General features: G+C 39.3%; 3 protein-coding genes and 1 non-coding gene across 6 annotated transcripts in view; 2 read left to right on the forward strand and 2 right to left on the reverse strand.

The window, feature by feature from the left end:
- Window positions 1-4,993, reverse strand: part of LOC144196123 (FERM, ARHGEF and pleckstrin domain-containing protein 1-like) — a 26,684-nt gene extending 21,691 nt beyond the window's left edge. For both annotated transcript variants that reach the window (XM_077716184.1, XM_077716138.1), the window contains exons 1-2: window positions 4,747-4,993; window positions 394-605 (exon numbers count right to left, since the gene is read on the reverse strand). In XM_077716184.1, coding sequence (XP_077572310.1) covers window positions 394-567 — 174 coding nt within the window. In that variant the 5' untranslated portion in view covers window positions 568-605; window positions 4,747-4,993. The remainder of the gene's footprint in view (window positions 1-393; window positions 606-4,746) is intronic.
- A 473-nt stretch (window positions 4,994-5,466) lies between these two features.
- On the forward strand, window positions 5,467-12,108 carry LOC144196283 (N-chimaerin-like). 2 transcript variants are annotated; one of them, XM_077716316.1, is made up of 15 exons: window positions 5,467-5,544; window positions 5,846-5,940; window positions 6,678-6,716; window positions 6,817-6,872; window positions 7,424-7,455; window positions 7,535-7,648; window positions 8,294-8,420; window positions 8,501-8,662; window positions 9,431-9,508; window positions 9,585-9,669; window positions 10,032-10,205; window positions 10,294-10,371; window positions 10,435-10,572; window positions 10,652-10,757; window positions 10,908-12,108. In XM_077716316.1, exons 2-15 carry the CDS (start codon window positions 5,871-5,873, stop codon window positions 11,077-11,079), a joined length of 1,431 nt encoding a protein of 476 aa, XP_077572442.1. In that variant the 5' UTR covers window positions 5,467-5,544; window positions 5,846-5,870; the 3' UTR covers window positions 11,080-12,108. The 2 variants fall into 2 exon arrangements, with proteins under 2 accessions (XP_077572442.1, XP_077572529.1); XM_077716403.1 differs by having other exon boundaries at window positions 5,480-5,548.
- Window positions 12,109-12,659: 551 nt separating this feature from the next.
- On the reverse strand, window positions 12,660-12,732 carry trnam-cau (transfer RNA methionine (anticodon CAU)). The gene has a single exon. It is a non-coding gene; the product is annotated as a tRNA-Met (tRNA).
- Window positions 12,733-13,274: 542 nt separating this feature from the next.
- Window positions 13,275-17,788, forward strand: abtb1 (ankyrin repeat and BTB (POZ) domain containing 1). The gene is made up of 12 exons (XM_077730809.1): window positions 13,275-13,525; window positions 14,399-14,461; window positions 14,755-14,810; window positions 14,940-15,084; window positions 15,183-15,342; window positions 15,421-15,466; window positions 15,588-15,704; window positions 15,792-15,904; window positions 16,425-16,523; window positions 16,592-16,759; window positions 16,868-17,068; window positions 17,175-17,788. Exons 1-12 carry the CDS (start codon window positions 13,470-13,472, stop codon window positions 17,379-17,381), a joined length of 1,431 nt encoding a protein of 476 aa, XP_077586935.1. The 5' UTR covers window positions 13,275-13,469; the 3' UTR covers window positions 17,382-17,788.
- Window positions 17,789-19,820: the final 2,032 nt, after the last annotated feature.

Consider the following 19,820-nt stretch of genomic DNA (forward strand, 5'->3'; position numbering starts at 1 on the left):
TGCCAATTATTTTGTCAGATTATGGCTTTTATTTTGAATTTTTTTAGGTCATTTTAATTCTATCTTGCGACGCCATTGTACAATGTATTTTTTTAAATCTTATCTATTTTTTTGCAGTTTGGCACTCTGAATAACTTGAGAATTCCCAGCAACAATTCTATGCATTTCTAGACAATGTGGAGTGTAATGCAATGCACCCAATGTGCATTTTCGACAGCAACCAAAGTTACGTCCAATTGCATTTTAAAAAGACAGCCAATAAAAAAATCAAACAAAAAGACATTGCTCCAACCAAAAGATGCAAACAAGACATCAAAAATAAAAAAACAAGTCAAGTGTGAATATTTATTACCAAATAATGATCTAATTCACAGTACCATACAATGTACTCACAGATATCTGGAAGACTTCTTGTGTGTCATCTAACATCTGCACCCTGAGAGAGACTTTTCTTCCTGGTCCCTGTACAGGTGGGCGTAGACCGGGTTCCAGGGTGGACACCCCAAAACTTTCAGGATTCCCCAGCCTCTGTCCGGCCGTGGATTGTCTGTCAGCTGGTTCACCCATGGCAGAGCTTGTGGCTGCTTCACTTATTCGGTTCCCTTCTGCTGACAAAAAAAAAAAAACAAGGTTTGTGATTCATCTCCAAATGGCTGGCAGATGGTGTCTATTTTTCCAAACTAAACTGACTGCGACCTCGCCAGTCAGACAGTTCACTATTTTTATATTCTGGTCTATAGAACGAGGGCACATTCCACTCAGGCATTTCTGCAGACACCCAAGCTTTTCAATTGGCTCTTGCCTTGGATTATACTATATTGTATGGATGTTTAAAATATGTATTATAAAATACACAATAGGAAAGTGGAGCTCCTGAAAATTTAAAAAGTTCATTTATTATGTAGGAGCTGCTAGTTATTGTGTGTGGTATGACAGCACTGTGGGAAAACTGCTAAATGTTCAACAAATACTTTTACATGTGAATATGGGAATAATAAAAAAAAATGCTAAATTTGTTCATTGGTTGTATATAGTAAAGTGTGGCAAAACATAAACACAGATGGAAATATAATGGCATTTTCCCATAAACCAAGCAACCAGTCCAGACTTGTGTTAAAGATTCACAACTAGGGCAGATGAAACACAGTCTGAGAATACACAAAGAAACAAGCTCGTGCACACACACACACACACACACACACACACACACACACACACACACACACACACACACACCGCGGCACACAAACCTTTCAACACCCCCACTTCTATCCAACACTAGATAACCCTCAGCCTCAGACAAATATCCTCTCAGATGTTCAGTGACATCATGTCTGAGGAATGTTATAGAAGATCATTCTGACAAAACACACATTTTACACAAGAAATTAAAAGCTTCCATTTTTATTTTTTCTTCAGATGTCCATTTGGTGTTGTTTAGCCTGCGCCAACCCAACCCATTTTAATATAGTGCCCTAAAAAAATCCTTGGTACGGGGGCGTGTATACATTTAAAAAGGTTATAGTTGTAGGCTCTTGTTTAAATGTACAAATGTTTTCTAAGCATCTGAATGAAGATACCCTTAAAAGTTTTTACACTTGGTACTTTTGGAGACGTGTATTTGCTTATGCCTGGAGGTTTTCTGAAAAGGGCAAACATTAAGCTCACAGGAAATTAAATTCAAGACACAGACAAAAAAATGTTGATGAAGCGGTCAATGAAATAAAAAACAGGGGACACTAAAAGGACTTCATTTCAACTGATAGGGGTAAAGATTGTTATAGTACGTATTTAACTATGAAAATTGGAAATCGATTTATATTCGTGGTCCAGCATAATTTTCTGAGCAAATCAAAAGATGGTTGGGATGATGGTAATTTTAACCTAAAATATTAATGCAATCCTTTTCACCCCAATCCAAGGACCTCCATAACTTTTAATGCGACCTCAGCAACTCTCAGTAGGTACTTTGACCCACTTTTCACGATAAAAGTGGTGCAAACATGTCTGTTTTCAAGCGTGGCTTCTGCAGAGTAAAAATGTAATGTCATTTCTTTGGCAAATGTCTAATAGTATTTGCTTTATATTATTTTGTTGGACGTATTATTATTAGACATTCTGCACAGACAATTATTTTATGAATGCAATTCACCAGTGAAATGACAACAACTAAAATCTCTCATCAGGCTAGAATCTGCTAAAATGCATATTGACACGCCACAATGCTTCAGCACAATGTTCTTGGAACCATACTGTGTTTTTATTTTTTTTTTAAATAAATCATGAAAGCACCTATAACGTCTAATTAAGCAATAGAGAGTAGTTCTTAAAAAAATTTCAGTCAAAAGTTGAAGAGTTGCTCCTGATGGTATCATTGTTTATTATAATTTATAGCCCCACCTGACCATATGGCGTTTTCCCTAAACATTCCCAAGCCAAACAGAACATTAATTCTACTGACAAGGCATCAGTTAGGATTTCTTGTGAAACGGCAAAAATAAACTTGACTCACAATTAACGATGGGACGTACTCCTTGTTCTTTTGCCCTATTTCTCGGCTCATTGGGTTGAGTGAAGAGCGGAAGCAGGGATGCAGTAAAGGGTGACAGGGGAATACAGAGCAAACTAGTCACATGTACACAAAGGAAGCCACTGTGGGAGCTTCTAATAGCGACGCTTTCACTCACACAGCCTTTGAACTGGTGTTTAGCAGAACATTTCCCAGAGGTTTGTGGGAGTCAAAGCCAAGCCGTGAGGTTCTACTTGGGAAACAACAAAATCAACACATGGATGATAGAGTTGCATTTGACAAGATATAGTGCCAGTACTTCAACTGGATGCCTGTCTTGGCAATCAGAACAACACACACTCTTTATGATGTAAGCTGGGAAAGACCAGTAAAAACCCAAATGTCACATTTACAAAGAATTACAAAAGATATCCAGGAGCAACTTGGGAATTTGAAAAGGTGAGATGAAAAGACCGAGAGAAGCATATTTCACCTACTACATTCATCCACTCAAGAAGGTCATCCTGTAGCTAGAAGAAAATGCTTCTGACTGTGTGCAATGAACAGGCAGGGTAAAAGGATGAAGCCGTGAGGACAGAAGGTCCAATCAATGACAATCTAACAAGATCAAGGGTCATGGCCTCTCTGACTTCACCCGGAATCATTAATGTGAAAGGTATTGTTGTTAGGTTTATGTAAAAGTGGCTTTCGAGTCCAAGTGGACATAAAATCTGGATGCAATACATAATACACCAGCATGATGCCAAAGCAAAGCAATAATTTAATAAAATATCTATTTTAGCCTCCCCTGCTGGGACTGGCTCGTGTTAACCACGCTGTTATATCCCCCTTTCCTTAAAAGAAATGTCAATGAATGTTTGGGAATTACTACAAAGCCGCACTCTCGTAACACGTGCAAATTGTGGTTTGGCATTGCCTCGGTGAAATGGGCAGAGGTATCCATGAAAAAGACGTTGCTTAAATGGATGGATTTCCCGCCGCATTGGTTCACCAGAGATAAACCTCCCCCCATTGTTGTTTGTGAATGACTGAACAATTCAGGTAGCTGCTTTGATATATCCAATAAAGGCACCCATATATTCCTAATCAGCCTGCATATTTGGCCAATGTTCCAAAGAGTGGTTTTCTTGTGTTGCAGGCATAAAATTCCAATTTAATGCTTATTTGCTAAAAACAATAAGGTACATCAGTTTGAACCCTTAATATCTTGTCACTGGATTAATAAACTGTAGGTTGACAGTTTTGCAAATCATTGTAGTTTGCTTTTTATTTGTTCAACAATACTTATTGTGGTTATACTCAAAGGGGAGACCAATGAAAACTGTGGAATTAGAGTAAGCCTATCCCACTCGACAACAGGCAGTAAGTAGGGTACAGCCTGGTCTCTACATTGGTTGAAGCTGACAATCATGTGTGAAAACATTCATACATCTGGTTCATACCACTTTTCAATCAGCCATCTATACATATCTTTGGGATGTGGTAGAAAACCAGACTACGCAGAGAAAAACCACACACGCACGGGGAGAAGATGCAAAATCCACACAGGGAGGACCGACCTGGGATCAAACTCAGAACTGTGAGACCGACACGCCAATCACTCACCCGTCCGGCCACCTCCAAATTACTCATATCTATAAAATGAGCCAAATGACAGCTTGTTGGAATATCAAAGTGACCCTTGCACCCTTCTATTTTGCTGTACGGAGCCCTCGAAGAAAAGTTTGACCATCCCGTCCTACTCTATACTGCTTTTTGTTGGCAGAGTGAAAGGCCAAGATGTAGGTTAGCAGAGTAATCCTTTAGGCCCTAGTAAAGATGTCAGTAGGCTAAGGATTGCTGTGTTAGGCAACCCTGATGTTAATGTTTTGACAATGCAACAAGCTTCTTTACAGGGCTTGCAGGAAACAAAACCAAATAAGTTCTCCAACTGGCATCTTGCAGACAAAGCCATTGGAAAATGATGTCAAATATTAAAATCAACTCCATACATAAGCACACTTGCTGCACAGTGGGACCAGCGAGCGAAGATCTGCCTGCTACTGTAGTCCTGAGACTTGATGCAATTAAAAGGAGATTCCACTCACATTAGCCGGCTCATTAAAAAGAAAAAAAAACATCACATAATGTTGCTTATTTGTTTAAACACAAGTTAATGTGCAAAAAGAGCCTACGTGGAACCTGCTTCGATAATCCGGATAGAATGATTTCCTCACCCGGGTGGTCTGTTGTCTGTATATCCGTCACCGAGCGGCAGCCGGCCGGTCGCTCACTCGCTCGCACGGTCGGTCGATCGGTCGATCGGTCGCGTAGTCCGCTAAGAAGCTTTTCGCTCTCAGGTGGGACGTGGACTTCGGGTGGCAGCCATTCGGATAATGCAGGAAAACGTGTACGAAGCTTTCCGAGCTTTCTCCGGGAACAATAAGCAGCGCGCCGCCTCCAGTCCCGAAGCCACCCAGTGGGACCCTGACCACGAACATGTAGCTCAGTCTCGCCATCTTCTGGCAGAGGAAAAAAAAAGTCCAATTTTCACCAGTTTTTAAGGTTTTCATTTTTGTCCATAATTGCAAACATCACAAAAGCGAGGAAAGCGGAGAAAATAATATCACTTTCACTCCCGTTTTATAATATGGATATGGGGTAGTATCGTGCACTCAAGGGGACTTAATCAAAATGTGTTTTCATCCAGAAAAGAAAGTGAATGCATACAATTATTTATTGCAGAAATATAGAAAATAAAAAGTCAGAAACCCTCACTTTCGACCCATTATGCTTTCACATAAAGAGTTAATCGAGTACATTAATGATGATATGCTAATCGTGTGTGCTTTACAAAATTCACCCAAAAATATCCATCCGCATTTCAACTCTTTAAAAAATATTGCGATATTATACAGTTTTTCGACCGCTTAACAGACACCCCCGTTGCCATAGTTACCACACACAGCGGGTTAGGGCGAGACTGATCACGTGACCCAGCAAGATGGCGACCACATTGTGGAATAGATGCTAGTGTGAGTGAGTAATCTATTTCGTTTAATTACCTCACCGTTACTTTGGGCCTGTCGTTGTGCTGCTGCACATTTAGCAGCCGCATTCTCCCGGGCAACACAACACAAGAAATTAGATTTTTTTTCCAAATCGCAACTAGCTGCGAATGATCTTGTCATCTCTAAACTAATATACCTGCTAGTGTTAGCTTATCGTACAACCTGAACTGCTGCTTTTGGATCATTTGTTGTTTACCTACTGGTTGAATTGCACTTTTCATATTTCAGGTTTTTACTCGTTCTTTTTTTAAACGTTCTCTTGCAGGATCTGAAGCTCCAGCGGCATTTGGATGCGATTTTCCTATTGTTTACCACCCTCCTCATATAATTACAGAATCACGATGGCCCTAAATGTGTTTGGTAAGCAGCATTAAGTTTACCTTTACTACGTGTTCCGAGTGCATTATTATTTCATCTCATACATGTTCATCAAATCAAAACATTCACGCCTGACCCATGCATTTATTATTTAGTTGTTGTTGAAACCAAACGCTACAGACCAGTGTAGTGTAGCTGTTAAATTAACATTAGAATGGTAAAATTATTAAATGGAGCTTATTGTATGCAAGATTCAAACTATATTTGAGCAAGCTTGCCTGCTGTGGTTGAATCAAATAGTGTCATAATAATAATACTAAAACAACGGACTATTTGAAGTTTGTCATCTACATTTTTTTTTATTTTAATTGAAGCATTTCACAAATGAGCCTATTTGAAATTGGCAATAGTGTGATGTCCCACTGTGCCTATTATGCAAATACTGACCCACTTTGTTTTTTCTACCCACCACTTTTGTACACACCAACATGTCTGCTTGCCAATGGCCAATTTGAATGTGGCGTTTCCAAATCAGATTCTAAAAACATTCTGACAACCTTCAAATTCTGAATAAAAACTCAGTGCAAAGATCTGGATGTGCAATTTTATTTTGTTCAAAATAAAGCACATTTAGAAAAATGAAAGACTAAACTGAAAAAACGAAAAAGAGAAATATCTTTATTATAAATTTCATGATGTCAGCTAACCCCCAAAGTACCAAATACCCCCCCAGTGTCACTTATGAGCATAAGAGGAAACTTTACATTTTCTTTCCTCAGATCACGATGAATACAGGCCACCAGTATGGAAGTCCTATTGTAAGTATTAATAACAGTAATGTTTCTTTTCTTTCCTATTATTTTACGTAAAAAGTGTAATTTCACGTAACTCCCCTAAAACGTGTGATTTCTGCCACAGTGTATCAACTCCAGCAGGAGGCGCCCCACCCCCGTCGAGTGACCTGCACATGTGAGGTCAGGTTCCGATGAATTTATGTTGCGAAAAAGCATTTTGATTATTATACTTTTTGGTATTTATGTTTGCTATGTGGTGCTTAAATTCTGTCCAAATCTGAAGGTTGTGCAGTTAATATTTTGGGGGTCCAAGCAATCACTAAATTGGGGACAGTTGAGTTTACCTTGCCTATTTGCTGATGTAAGTGACCACAGTGCTCGTTTTTACCAATGAAGAGAAAACGCTTTGCAATAGATTATATTCACTGACAAAAACTGCGTATACACACAAAGGCTTCACATAATTATAAACGTACTCGTATGTACAACCAATGACCCTTATGTAACAACTATATCCAGTGTGTTAACGTCAACATTTTTTTTTTAGAAGAACAGAACGATTTACTCATTTTCTGACTCATTCGATCCTTTGCGCGCCCACAAGTCCGCCAACTCACATGCTGGTGCAGAGAAACGTGTTTTTCTCTCGCAAATAATTTTACTTTTCCTGGTGGGTGGAATTCATCAGCTACACTTTTACTGGTCTTTAAAATGCTTTGTTTCTCCTGCAGGTGGACAATCGACCTAAATACTATGGAAGAGAGTAAGGAGCTACATTTTCCTAGATTTGTCTCTGGAGAATTATACCATTTACAGCAGCGGTGTGTGTGTGTTGTGTTCAGGTACCATGGGATGATTTCCAGAGAGGAGGCCGATCAACTCTTGAGTCAGGCTGAAGGCAGCTACCTCATTCGAGAGAGTCAGAGACAGCCGGGCACTTATACACTTGCACTGAGGTACACGCATTTCTAAAAGTGTTCTTGTCCATATGTCCAATGCACAATTGGTGAATGTGACTCTTCATAACAGACTGAATGTGTTGAAACCCAATTGGGGCACCAGTTGGTATTGGGTCGGCATGGTCTATTCATAGCCGTATTCCACCTGCACACGTCCGCTTCCACGGTTCCCCGTGGTTATAATGACCTTCCATAAATACTTCCCGGTGAATGAAAGCTTTGATTTTGGGTTAATGATCTTAGTGTCTATCCAAGGCCTAGAAAAAGATTTGGCCCAGTTTAGCATCTTTGTGTGACAGTTAAAAAAATCGTATTAAGAGTTGGTGGCACAGTGGAGAGTGGATAGAACGTATGTCTGACAGCTTTAAGATTAAGGGTTCTGTTCTTTCTGTGTGGACTTTGCATGTTCTTCCCGTGCCTGTGTGGGTTTTCTGTGGGTATTCCGGTTTCTTTGTGCGTGGGAGGTAGTATGATTGGAGACTGCAAATTTTCCATAGGTTGGGCTGTGTTCTTATGCCCTAAAACGTTGCCATTTAAAAAAATAATTAGACCTAGATCTATTAAGCAACATTCCTTTTCGTGGAATGGGCATTAAAAAAGATTTTCTTCCTTAAAATATTTTTTTCCCATCGCCGCCTCAAGGTTTGGTAGCCAGACGAGAAATTTCCGACTTTACCATGATGGAAAACATTTCGTCGGAGAGAAGAGGTTCGAGTCCATCCATGATCTGGTTACAGATGGCCTAATCACTCTTTACATCGAAACTAAGGTGAACCCTCACTAGGCAATATTTCTAAAATGGTCCTTGTATAACTCAAAACCTTTTTTTTAAAACTGAAACTATTTCAGGCAGCGGAGTACATTGCCAAAATGACAATTAACCCAATCTATGAGCACGTGGGCTACACTACATTGAACCAGGAGGCATCCCTGAAGAAACACTTGCCACACAGCATGGACGCCATCGATGGCCCAGCTCCCATCAAAGATGTTTGTAACACTGAGGAAAGGGTGAGGACTGTTAGAATCATGTGCACTTTACTAACTGGCGCGTGTCACAAATGAGTGGGGGTGCAACAAGACAATCATCTTGTTGACATTCTCTCCAGAGACCAAGATTTAGGGTCTGTAAGAATAACTGCATTCTTATTGGTTCATTCTCTTTGAATGTGACTCGTTCAATCCATCTCACCCTCCCTCTCTTACTTGCTCAGCGTAGAAGCGCATTAGCGCACACTCAGTCGTGTGAAATGAAGCGTGGGGAGCAAGAGATGTAACAACAACAGGCCAGTCAGACGAATGGAGATGTTTTGCATGTATTTGTTGAGCCTTGAGTAGATTTTTTGATTTTATTGATTCATTTTTTTTGGGCTGACCTGGATCAGGAGGGGGAAAAAATCAACTACGACCCACAGGGACTCCATTACTGCTTTCATTTGGATTCTTCAACTTCTTTTTTATTATTGACTTAGTAAAAGTGTTCTTTTGGCTTCTATACTGCAGTACATTATGCCGAACGGTGAGGCTCATGTGGTTAAGAGAGGTAAAAAGACAGGGAGGCGAGCTGACAAACGAGCACGTCAAAGGGGTTCTGTATTTGCTGCCGCTCTTGGTTTAAAAGGCAGCGGTGGCTCACTTCTTCACCTTCCAGTTGCCGGCACTGCCTTGGACCCCATTGTAAAGACACAGAGTCGGGCTGACAGAAACCCGGTCTTGTCTAAACCTCCATCTCCTGCCTCCGCTTTCTGGAAGCCAATCAAATTTTTTGCCGTTTCACAGCTCACGTCGCTTGTGCGGCGAGCCACGCTGAGGGAGAGTGACATGGTGCCCAAATATGAGAAAGTTCACAACTTTAAGGTGAGACCACCCCCTCCTGTGGGCATGCTTGCGTGTTCGTTTTGAATGCTTATTCAGCTTTAGTCTCCATCATCAGGTTCATACATTCCGTGGCCCTCATTGGTGCGAGTATTGTGCCAACTTCATGTGGGGACTCATCGCTCAAGGAGTCAAGTGTGCAGGTAACACATAAATTCATTTGGACATTTTGGTTTCAACCAATTTCCAAGTTATTGTGACATAATACTTAAGAATTAGTATTCTTAAATTGTTATGTGAAGATTTTAATTTGAAGTTTTCCCTGAATACTTTTAAATTATCATATTGGTACACTCTATCATATTTTCCTGTATTCCATTTTGAATTATGGTTAGATTCAGCTAGTCGTCAAATTTGAGCCTATCATGACTTCAGTTGCGTGCCAATCCCTGAAAAGAATGACTTGCATGTTATTTGAGTAACGTTTTTTATAGAACTTAGATTTAAGGCTTAGACTCACGTCTGTTTCACACACTTTAACAAAAATAAACTTTGTGTGTATCAGACTGCGGGTTGAACGTCCACAAGCAGTGCTCAAAAGTAGTGCCAAATGACTGCCAGCCAGACCTGCGCCACGTCAAAAAGGTGTACAGCTGTGATCTTACCACACTGGTCAAAGCACACAACACCAAAAGACCTATGGTTGTCGACATGTGCATTCAAGAAATTGAAGCCAGAGGTGAGTGACGTGGAGAGCTTACTAAGGTGAAAACCGTCTTGTAATCATGCTGCTGTTTTAACTGTGGGCTTCTCCTGCTGTTTTGTAGGTCTCCAGTCGGAGGGTTTATATAGAATATCCGGCTTCAGCGAGCTAGTTGAAGACGTCAAACTAACGTTTGATAGAGGTGAGAATCAATTTTGAAATATGTGCAATTGGTACTTTCCCTTTCATCGCGTTCTATCCGCAGATGGTGATAGGGCAGATATCTCATCAAGCGTATACGAGGACATCAACATCATCACTGGTGCACTCAAGCTCTATTTCAGAGAGCTGCCAATTCCCCTCATCACATACGATGCCTACCCACGATTCATAGAGTCTGCAAGTAGGTCCCCCGACATGTAACCTGACGACCTGTTTAAGGGTTGTTGTTTTTTTAATGCTTTTTTATTTGCTCGCTGCAGAGATCTCTGACCCAGAAAAGCGTCTGGAATCCCTACACGATGCCCTCAAGTTACTGCCGCCAGCTCACTGTGAGTCGCTGCGGTTCCTCATGGCTCACCTTAAGAGGTAACAATCTGCTACACTTTACACAGTGTTTTCAGATGCTTTTAGGAAATGTCTTCTAACACAACTTACCCTAGGGATAGGTTTCCCCAAAAGATTTTTCCATGCCTATGGTTTACTTCCCTTTATAAGCCCTTCTCTCGCTTTCCTAAGGGTGATCCAGTGCGAGAAGGAGAACCTCATGACCAGTGAAAACCTGGGAATCGTCTTTGGGCCCACATTGATGAGATCACCTGACCTTGATGCCATGACAGCCCTCAATGACATTCGCTACCAAAGGCTGGTAGTGGAAATGCTCATTACCAATGAGGATGTGTTGTTCTGAGAGGCAGCGGCAATAAGAAGGAGGGAGCCTATTTTTGTCAGTGGATTTGCCCAGAGCAGAGTCAAATTTGAGAAGAAAGATGATAAGAAATGCAAACACTGAGCCATATAATGTATTTCCAATTTAGTTTATTGCTCGAGCTTTATCCCACTGAGCTTGGACCTTGCCATTGTGAGCCAAAATGAATAGAAGTATTGCAGTGGGGCTTTTATGGTAACCACAATAACAACCACATACTCCCTCAGTTTCCGATTAATTGATTGTATTATGTTAAAACTGACCATTACTAATTTCACAAGGCTATATTACTTCACCGTCACATGAAGGATTGTGTTCACAGTGTTCAATAATAATAATAAAAAAGAAACACCTATAGTAGTGCCATTTGAAGAAGGAGCAAGTAATGTCCAGATGTGTTATGTTTGTCCTGCTATATATCAGCTATCGCATATAATATGAGTACATTCTGCCCCATTTCTGTCGGGGTGAAGGGGAAATTAACAATTTTTACTTGAAACTTTTCATGAAGTGAATATTTAAGGTTGTGGGTGTAAAAAATGAAGTCAAAATTCATTGCTGGACTGCCTAAAAATGTGGAGATGTAACATACTGTAATACCATTTTCTAACAAATGTTTGTTTTTGGTTTTGGTATGATTTGAAAATGTGTATAAATATATATATATAGATATATATGTATACATATATATCTATATATGTCTGTTTTTGATTATCCCATTAAATAACCACCACCATCTGCTGAAACCGAACCACTTATGAGCCGTTAGTGATGTGTCACTTCTTTTACGTCATAAATGTATTTTTTTAAGTTGTCTTGTTGTAGATGTAAACTATTTTCTGTATAGTCTGCATGGGAAAATTAAATTATTCCAAATGTTGATTAAAAATGACCTTTGTTCTTTTTACAGCACACATTAATGAACATTGTATCTTCTTCACAAGACCAATAACATGTTTTCCAACAAGTGCCTCGATCTGTAAACTGGTGGACGGTCATTTGTCATCTTTAGGACAACCATTGCATAGTTCATTTTTTTCTAAAGGGTTTAGTATTTGTTAAATAAGAATGACACTGATGTATAAAAATAAAATGTCCTTCCATAAGATGGTAAATTACAATAAATGTGTATCTCTACCTTTGTGTATTCATACACGAGAACAGGTCTTGAATTCCTGGACCTAATCAGTTTTGTGCAAAATTAACAGGCCCAAATATGAGAGTAAATTGTGATGAAATCATTAAATAGGCTTTTAAATTATGACATTTTGGTTTTGCATTCTACCATGAGATTTATCTGATGTAATGGGAATGTTTTGGCTCTAAGTTGGCCATCGTCATTTGCTCCCCAATTGTGTTTTCATTAGTAAATATTTATCATCACTATAACATATTCAGTTTAAGGCTATGGAAGACTTGTAAACTGAGTGATCTCCATTGAAATAATCTTACCTCGCTGAATTTATTAGGTATTTTTGCAAATGGTCTGTTTACAAGAAACCAGATTTGTGCCTCTTCCGTTGGAGAGAGAGAGAGAAAAACAACACAATTCACAAAAAATCTGCCCCGTGTGAGGCTCGAACTCACGACCTTCAGATTATGAGACTGACGCGCTGCCTACTGCGCCAACGAGGCAGCTGATACCCGCAGAACCTGTCATATTATTTATAGAAATACTATCAGTCATAATCTATGCAGGATTGGAAAACACTACATGCATGTAGTATTTTCACTTTCATTTCAAATGTTATATAGAAAAGTTTTGGTTTGCCAGAAGGAGGTTTTTGCTTGATGATACTATTAAACACAAAGATCGCATTAAATTATATAAAATACATAATACAACACGAAATAGCAACCAAATGCACAGAGATACCATTATTCTATGTAAATTAAACCTGCAAATTGCAAGAAAAACAGGCCATACTGACGAATGTAAATCGCTGCGTTCATGTGCATCACGTAATTTTAAAGAAATAGTTCCCCTGGTGGAATTCATAATTCCTTAGAGCAATTTAAATCGCATTAAAACAAGTGAAATAATTTTCCCTTGAGCAAAAAAATATAGCGTCAAATATTTTTCTCTGCAAAAGAAGTGTAAAAACACGTTGAGGTTGGAAATATCCTTCTCTTCGGCATTCTTAAGACAACGAATGCAACGCCATACGTCACGTGACTCCAGAACACCTTCCACCAAAACATTACCGAGCAAAAAGCACTCGTCAACAAGCCATCGTCGATCTAAACAGGGCGACAACCTCACCCAAGTTCGGAGCCGACAAACTCAGAAAACTTCAGCAACTTAGCGCCTACCTGTCCAGCAGACAGGCCGACTCAATGCATTTCAGAGGAACGAAAACACCGAGGGCATCATGGACGTCCACGATTTATTTAGTAGTTGCAGAAAGGGCGATATTAGTAGAGTCAGGTAATCATGATCTGTTTACATTACTTTTGACCGTGCTCTTTTTTTTTTAAATAGCAATGGTATATATCTTACAACTGCTGCTTTGGCGAAACGAGTATTGTTATATTTAGCAAGGATGAGTTTGTTGGAATCAGATAATCTGGCAGGTCATTTTACACATGCAACCTTGGGTTGGTCGATTATGCCAGCGAGATATGACGTCATTGCATGACTGCAAAACTAGGACACGTGTGATATTCTGATCTAATATCAAAGTCAGAATAAAGAAAAACAAGAGTGATCATAAATTGTGAAAAAAAAACTAAGCCAGTCAAATGTCTACTTTAGGCTCCTGATGGTGATGAACATCCAAGCAAGTGTCCAGTCAAAATGGATTGGACGCCTCTCATTATGAAAGGCAATAAAACATCATCTTTCACCCTTCTCGTTCATTCAAATTAATTGGACATATATATATTAAATGTTCCTAGTGAGTAAAATGTGATCATATAGTAATCAGGTTAGTCCAGTTTTCTTCCACATTCCAAAAAACATGTTTGGACGCTCTAAACTCCCCCTAGGCATGGGTGCAAGTGTGCACATGGTTGTCCGTCTACTTGAGCCCTGCGATTGGCGGGGATATGCTCCAGCACCCCGTGACCCTAATGAGGATAAAGCGGTTCAGAAAATGAATGAATAGAAAAATAGAATCAGGTTTGAGAGTTATGAAGTTTTTTTTAATTATTGAATGAACAAAAAAATGTTCATTTCATTCAGATAAATAACATTGCTCTTGCAAAATGTGAAGCTTAGAGTGGCCGCTTATATTTTGTTCTTCCCCCACTCATATTTGGTCATTATGTTATTACGAGTCTGTTTGTTTTTGTCTCCTAGATTCCTCGTTGAAGAGCGAGATGTGGGCCTCAATGTGAGAGATAAATGGGATAGCAGCCCCTTGTAAGTACTCTATGGCAGGAGTGGTGAACATGTGGCTTTTGAGCCACATGCGGCTCAATAGACAAAATGAATGCGCTTCTTATGATAATTTGTATATACTGTGTCTCTTTGCCACGTTTGATGTTTTTCTTAATTTTATTCTCTTGTAAAACACTCTAGAATTCATCAGGGCCCATTCAAAACAAATGATAAATTATATTTAAAAAATAATTTCGCCACATTAGATTTTTTTATGCTGCTTCTGTTGCAAGTTGTGACTCTTTGGCTCTTTATTGACCTTTCTTATTTGCTAGATATTATGCATGTCTCTGTGGCCATGAGGAGCTTGTCCAGTACCTGCTTTCAAGTGGTAAGGAAAGGACTTTATTACTATGACCTTAAAAAGAAAACAAAACCTTGTAATGTCACATCACCTTGCCAAATCCAGCATTTGAAGAATTGCTTATTCTTCAATTCACTTTTCCTACTTGCTGTGTAGGTGCCAAATGTGAGGCCAACACATTTGACGGCGAGCGGTGCCTGTACGGCTCACTGAACGACTCCATCCGACGCCTGCTGAAAGAGTACAAATGTGTCAGTGTTCGCGCCATGAAGAGGGACGATTTTAACTATTTCCTGCACGTGTGAGTGGAGGCACTTGATGGACAAAGCTTTGAAACCCAAAAATCCAGGTATTTGAATTGGGGTGTTTAGACTTTTCTACCATCTGCTCTCTCCACAGGTTGCTGGAGCAAGGACAGTACAGTGACATCACCTTCCTCGTTCACGGGCAAATGTTCACGGCTCACCGATGTGTGCTCAGTGCACTCTCAGAGTATTTCACTGAAATGTTTGCAGGCAAATGGAAGAACAAAACCTTGATCCATCTCAAACATCCCCTAGTAGGTCCTCTTGTGTACTCTGGTATGATATAATCATAGAGAATGTGGTGGTAACATTCATATTTGACTTGATTTCAGATCAACCCTGCAGCCTTCGGAGCCATTCTGCAGTATTTATATACAGGTGAGTATATCTAACAGCTCCTAATCCTCCAGGGGATGATGACAATAAATGATTCCATCTTTGCGATCAATGCATTTGATCATCACTTTCATGAAAATAAAATGGTGGTCCAATGTTCTAGGACGTATGGATATTGATGTGAGTCTTGTAGATGACTGCAGAAGACTTGCAAAGCAGTGTAAAATGACAGAGCTCATTGAGGAACTGCAGATCAAGTGTAAACTGGTGTACGACTTTGGTAAGAACTTGTTTTAGGGCTAGACTGCGCCTCATATTTCATGGATTGAATCTTCTTTTATGACTATTGTTTTTTTTGGTACCCAAGTTTCCAACAAGCCAGGCATTTGTGTGAAGGTTCTCAGTCTGGAGCCGCATAGCTGCCAACTCCAGGAGGACATGGCCCAGTTGGCAGACTGTGCCCTGCCCCCTCAGCTCAGAGTAAGAATTCCCTTTCATTGAGAATTGCTGCAGTTAGATCAAGGAGCGCAATAAACAATTCATATTTTCTAATGTTATTCCTGGAGAGCCGTACTCGGAATTTAAGAGTCAAATTACATGTAAACGGGTGTCTTTTTAATTTTTTGGGGAATTTCACCACTTTTAAAGTGGAAAAAAACTCTGAATTATTTTGACAACATTCTTATGCAGTTGCTAATCAATGAGTATACATTCCAGAAGAGTCAAATGCAAAAAAAACAAGATTAAAGCATCTTTTAGATGTAGTATCTCAGCTCTGTCACCAACAGTTTCTATATTTTAGCTCACATGTTAGTGGAAAGCCGTATGCACCCATCAAAAGAGCCACATGTGGCTCCTGAGCCATAGGCTCATCCAAGGGTTTTAAGTGTTTGCCTGTATTTTACAGCCAATTGGGCCATTTACTTCTGTTGATGTAACTGTTGTTTTATTGGTTCAGTTCATCAAGGTTCCATTTGGTTTTCTCTTTTTTTCACCTTAGGTTGGATATGGAGTTCTTCCCTTCAACAGGGTGGACCACTTGCCTACCTATCCGGATGTCTGCTTTAGAGTGGACGGCTATGACTTCTTGTGTCACAAGGTTTAAAGCATTCTTCTCATTCCACACATTTTCACACAGAGTGTAATTACCTATGTGTCATTCACCAGGCATTTTTCTGTGGACGAAGTGATTACTTCAAGGCTTTAGTGGAGGACCACTTCAGTGAGGGAGAGCAGCTTCAGTCCCAGCCCAGCACACCTTTAATAACTTTGCACAATATCTCTCACCAGATTTTCATCCACCTCATGTACTTTATCTACAGTGATGACACACAGGTTTGGGAAATGGTGTTTTATTTAGTCCTGGTGGTACTTTAATTTTAATGCTGTTTCTTGAGTCTTGATAGTTATTGTGACAACCTATTGGTTCTTCCTCATATTCAGCTGACACGGGAAAACGTGTTTGACGTCCTGTGTGTGGCCGACATGTACTTGCTGCCTGGCCTAAAACGACTCTGTGGCAAGACCCTCGCCAAGATTATTTCTGAAGATAACGTTCTGTGCCTCTGGAAGACGGCCAAGCTTTTCCGACTTTCGCGGCTGGAGGATCAATGCATAGAGTTTATGGCCAAAATAATTGAGCGGGTGAGTTATTTTTTGCGTTTATAGTCAACAATTTCCACTTGTATTTTATTGCTTCGGGTTCAAGCACCTTTCATGGAAAACTTTTCTTTTTGTGTGTGCATCGCAGTTGGTGCAAAATGAGGAATTTGCTGAGATGGTCAAAGAAGATGCCGCCTTGTTGGAGAAGCGCCACGAGACCGACTCGGTGCCCTTGATAGACGACATCCGTTTCCACATTGCCAGCAACGTTCAGACGTACAGCGCCATTGAGGAAGCTAATCAGAAACTGGATGCATTGGAAGAGCTGCTCTTTAGCATTGATATTGACTGTTGAAGACTTCTTCAGGTGAAATCTGCATGGGAAATGACTTATTTTCCCTCATGTATGCTTATTTTATGTACCATATCTTGTTAACATGTATGGAACCTGTTTTTAGTTTGAAAGATTACTGAGAATATTACATATAATATTTGACATGCTTTCTTATCATGTACAGCGGAGATAAGAAAAAAGGATACATACCCCTGCCTAAAAAAAACAACTATTTTTTTTGACCATTATTGTGAACTTTACGTTCTACAACACATTTCATAAGATCAACAAGGTAAATTAAATGAATATTTTCATTGTATGTTTTTGTATTATGTATGACTTAATACTATTTCTGTTGCATGTCATGAAATATTGTTGACAGTGTTTATTAGAGAAGAAACTTTACTAAATTTTATGTAATAAGAAAATATATAATGCGTGTTCTTGATTGTGGGGAAATATTACTACTATATCTCGTGAGTTCATAATTGTACCTCTAGATGGTAGTATTTTCTATCTTTTGGAAATGCCCCCTTTCAACCTACTGCTCCCGTCCACTTTCTCACAAAAAAATACATTTATCTTGATCAGCAAGTATTAAGTATGGCAATTTCCTTCATATGTTCAAATAATACCTTTATGGTTTCTTAAATTTTCCCTTATAAAAAAAATTGTAACTGTATTTGGAGTAGATTGAAGTTATCAGAGTGATGGGAATGGCCATGTAGGATTTTTGTTTTTCTTTTAAATGTGGTTTTAACCAAATGACTGAGCATAGTTACCATTCTAACATGTAAATGCAGGGCCACTAAAAAGGTTAGTGAACAAAACCTTTGGCTTTAATCCTCAGTCTCTTGAATGCTGACAAGTTCCATGGTACTAGAATAAACAGCACCGTTATTAATTACCCCAACAAGCTTTTGTGCAAATGTTTTATTGTTGCCAAGTAACCAAAATGGCTAAAGTCACAGGTCAGAGAGGACATTGTCCTTGTCACATTTTATTTTAGATATCAAAGAAATGACCTGTTCTACGATGAGTCGTTAACACTTACTCGTTGTGTAACATTTGACTCTACACTTTGTTCACTTATCTCCATACAGTTTGATGATAGATTTACAGTATGTATAGTACACTTCCTGTACTATAATCTTATCCGAATTCTTCATAATTCCTACACTGCCCAATCACTCCTTTGTTAAACAATGAATTACCTTTCTCATTGCAAGAATTATTTACAACCACGCACTTACATCATCAATGCAAAGACACAATAGAAATAAAGACAAAGTATTTTACGTTCAAGATACTTGCATATATTTCAACTACAATGCATTGCAACTGTTCCCCCATTGCCAAGATATGACTCCGATTTGTCTTCCATGTCCACTGGTGTCCTGATTAATATTTAAAAAGGGACAATTTCCATGTTTTTTTTTTCCAGGTCTACTAGTGTCCTGATTAATATTTAGAAGGGACAATTTCCGTGTGTTTTTGGAAGAAGAAAAAAACTAAGAGGGCAGCGGGATATGAAATCTCTTGGCTCTTGACTCATGCCTCTGCGTGACTCAGTGGCTTCGCAGTGACATCTGTCTACTCGTATATGTGAGTCTACAAGGAGACCAATTCATGTGAACTAGCTCATTTCTGCAATATGTACTAATGTAGCTCAACTCTGTTTTTTTTCCCTTCCACTGCCCATAATTTGAGACAAATGTCCCTTCAGCGGTACAATGGTTTGCCCTTTAATGTCGCCCAAAAAAATGGTATCAAACACACTTTGAAAGTGTGCCTCTTATTCTCAGAACTCTACACACAAATAGAGTTGATAAACAAAACCACAACATACTATGCTACTTCTTTTTTAACATTAAAATCTGAATGAAACATTTTCACAGGCACTCATAGTATTTGTATTCAGTTCTAGTACACATACATACATACATACATAAGAAAACTACTACATTAGAAAAGTGACTAAATTTCTCATTCAAAGTACATAGGCATTGTGATTGGTGTTTATTTTTTAATGGACTTTAAATATAAAAAAAATAATACTCAAGGATTATCTGTGTTTTGGGTGCAAGGCCATATTAGTGGTTACTTCGAGACAGTATTTGTCCTAAGGGGTTAGAGGATGCAAACCAAAGTCACGCGCTACTTGCATCTCTACTGAAATCCTAGGTACTTCGTCAGGGGATTAGTACTTGAGGGAGAGTGGTAAACCTGTACTTAGCCAGACACTGACCTGCAAAGCTACCTTAGCACGTATTTTCCATGTTCCTCTATTAAGTTTCCTTATAAGGTAAAGGTGCACTGGTGAAATGTGCGAATGTCTTACTTTGGGGATAACTAAACAAGCAACAGAGGAAGTCCTTTACATTTCATTGGAGTCATTTATAGGACATGTGCCAGTGTTGTGTTGCGTTGTCCAGGGCAGCTGTTATGTAAGAAGTGGAA

The sequence above is a fragment of the Stigmatopora nigra genome, chromosome 1 (assembly GCF_051989575.1).
Source record: "Stigmatopora nigra isolate UIUO_SnigA chromosome 1, RoL_Snig_1.1, whole genome shotgun sequence".
Lineage (NCBI taxonomy): Eukaryota > Metazoa > Chordata > Actinopteri > Syngnathiformes > Syngnathidae > Stigmatopora > Stigmatopora nigra.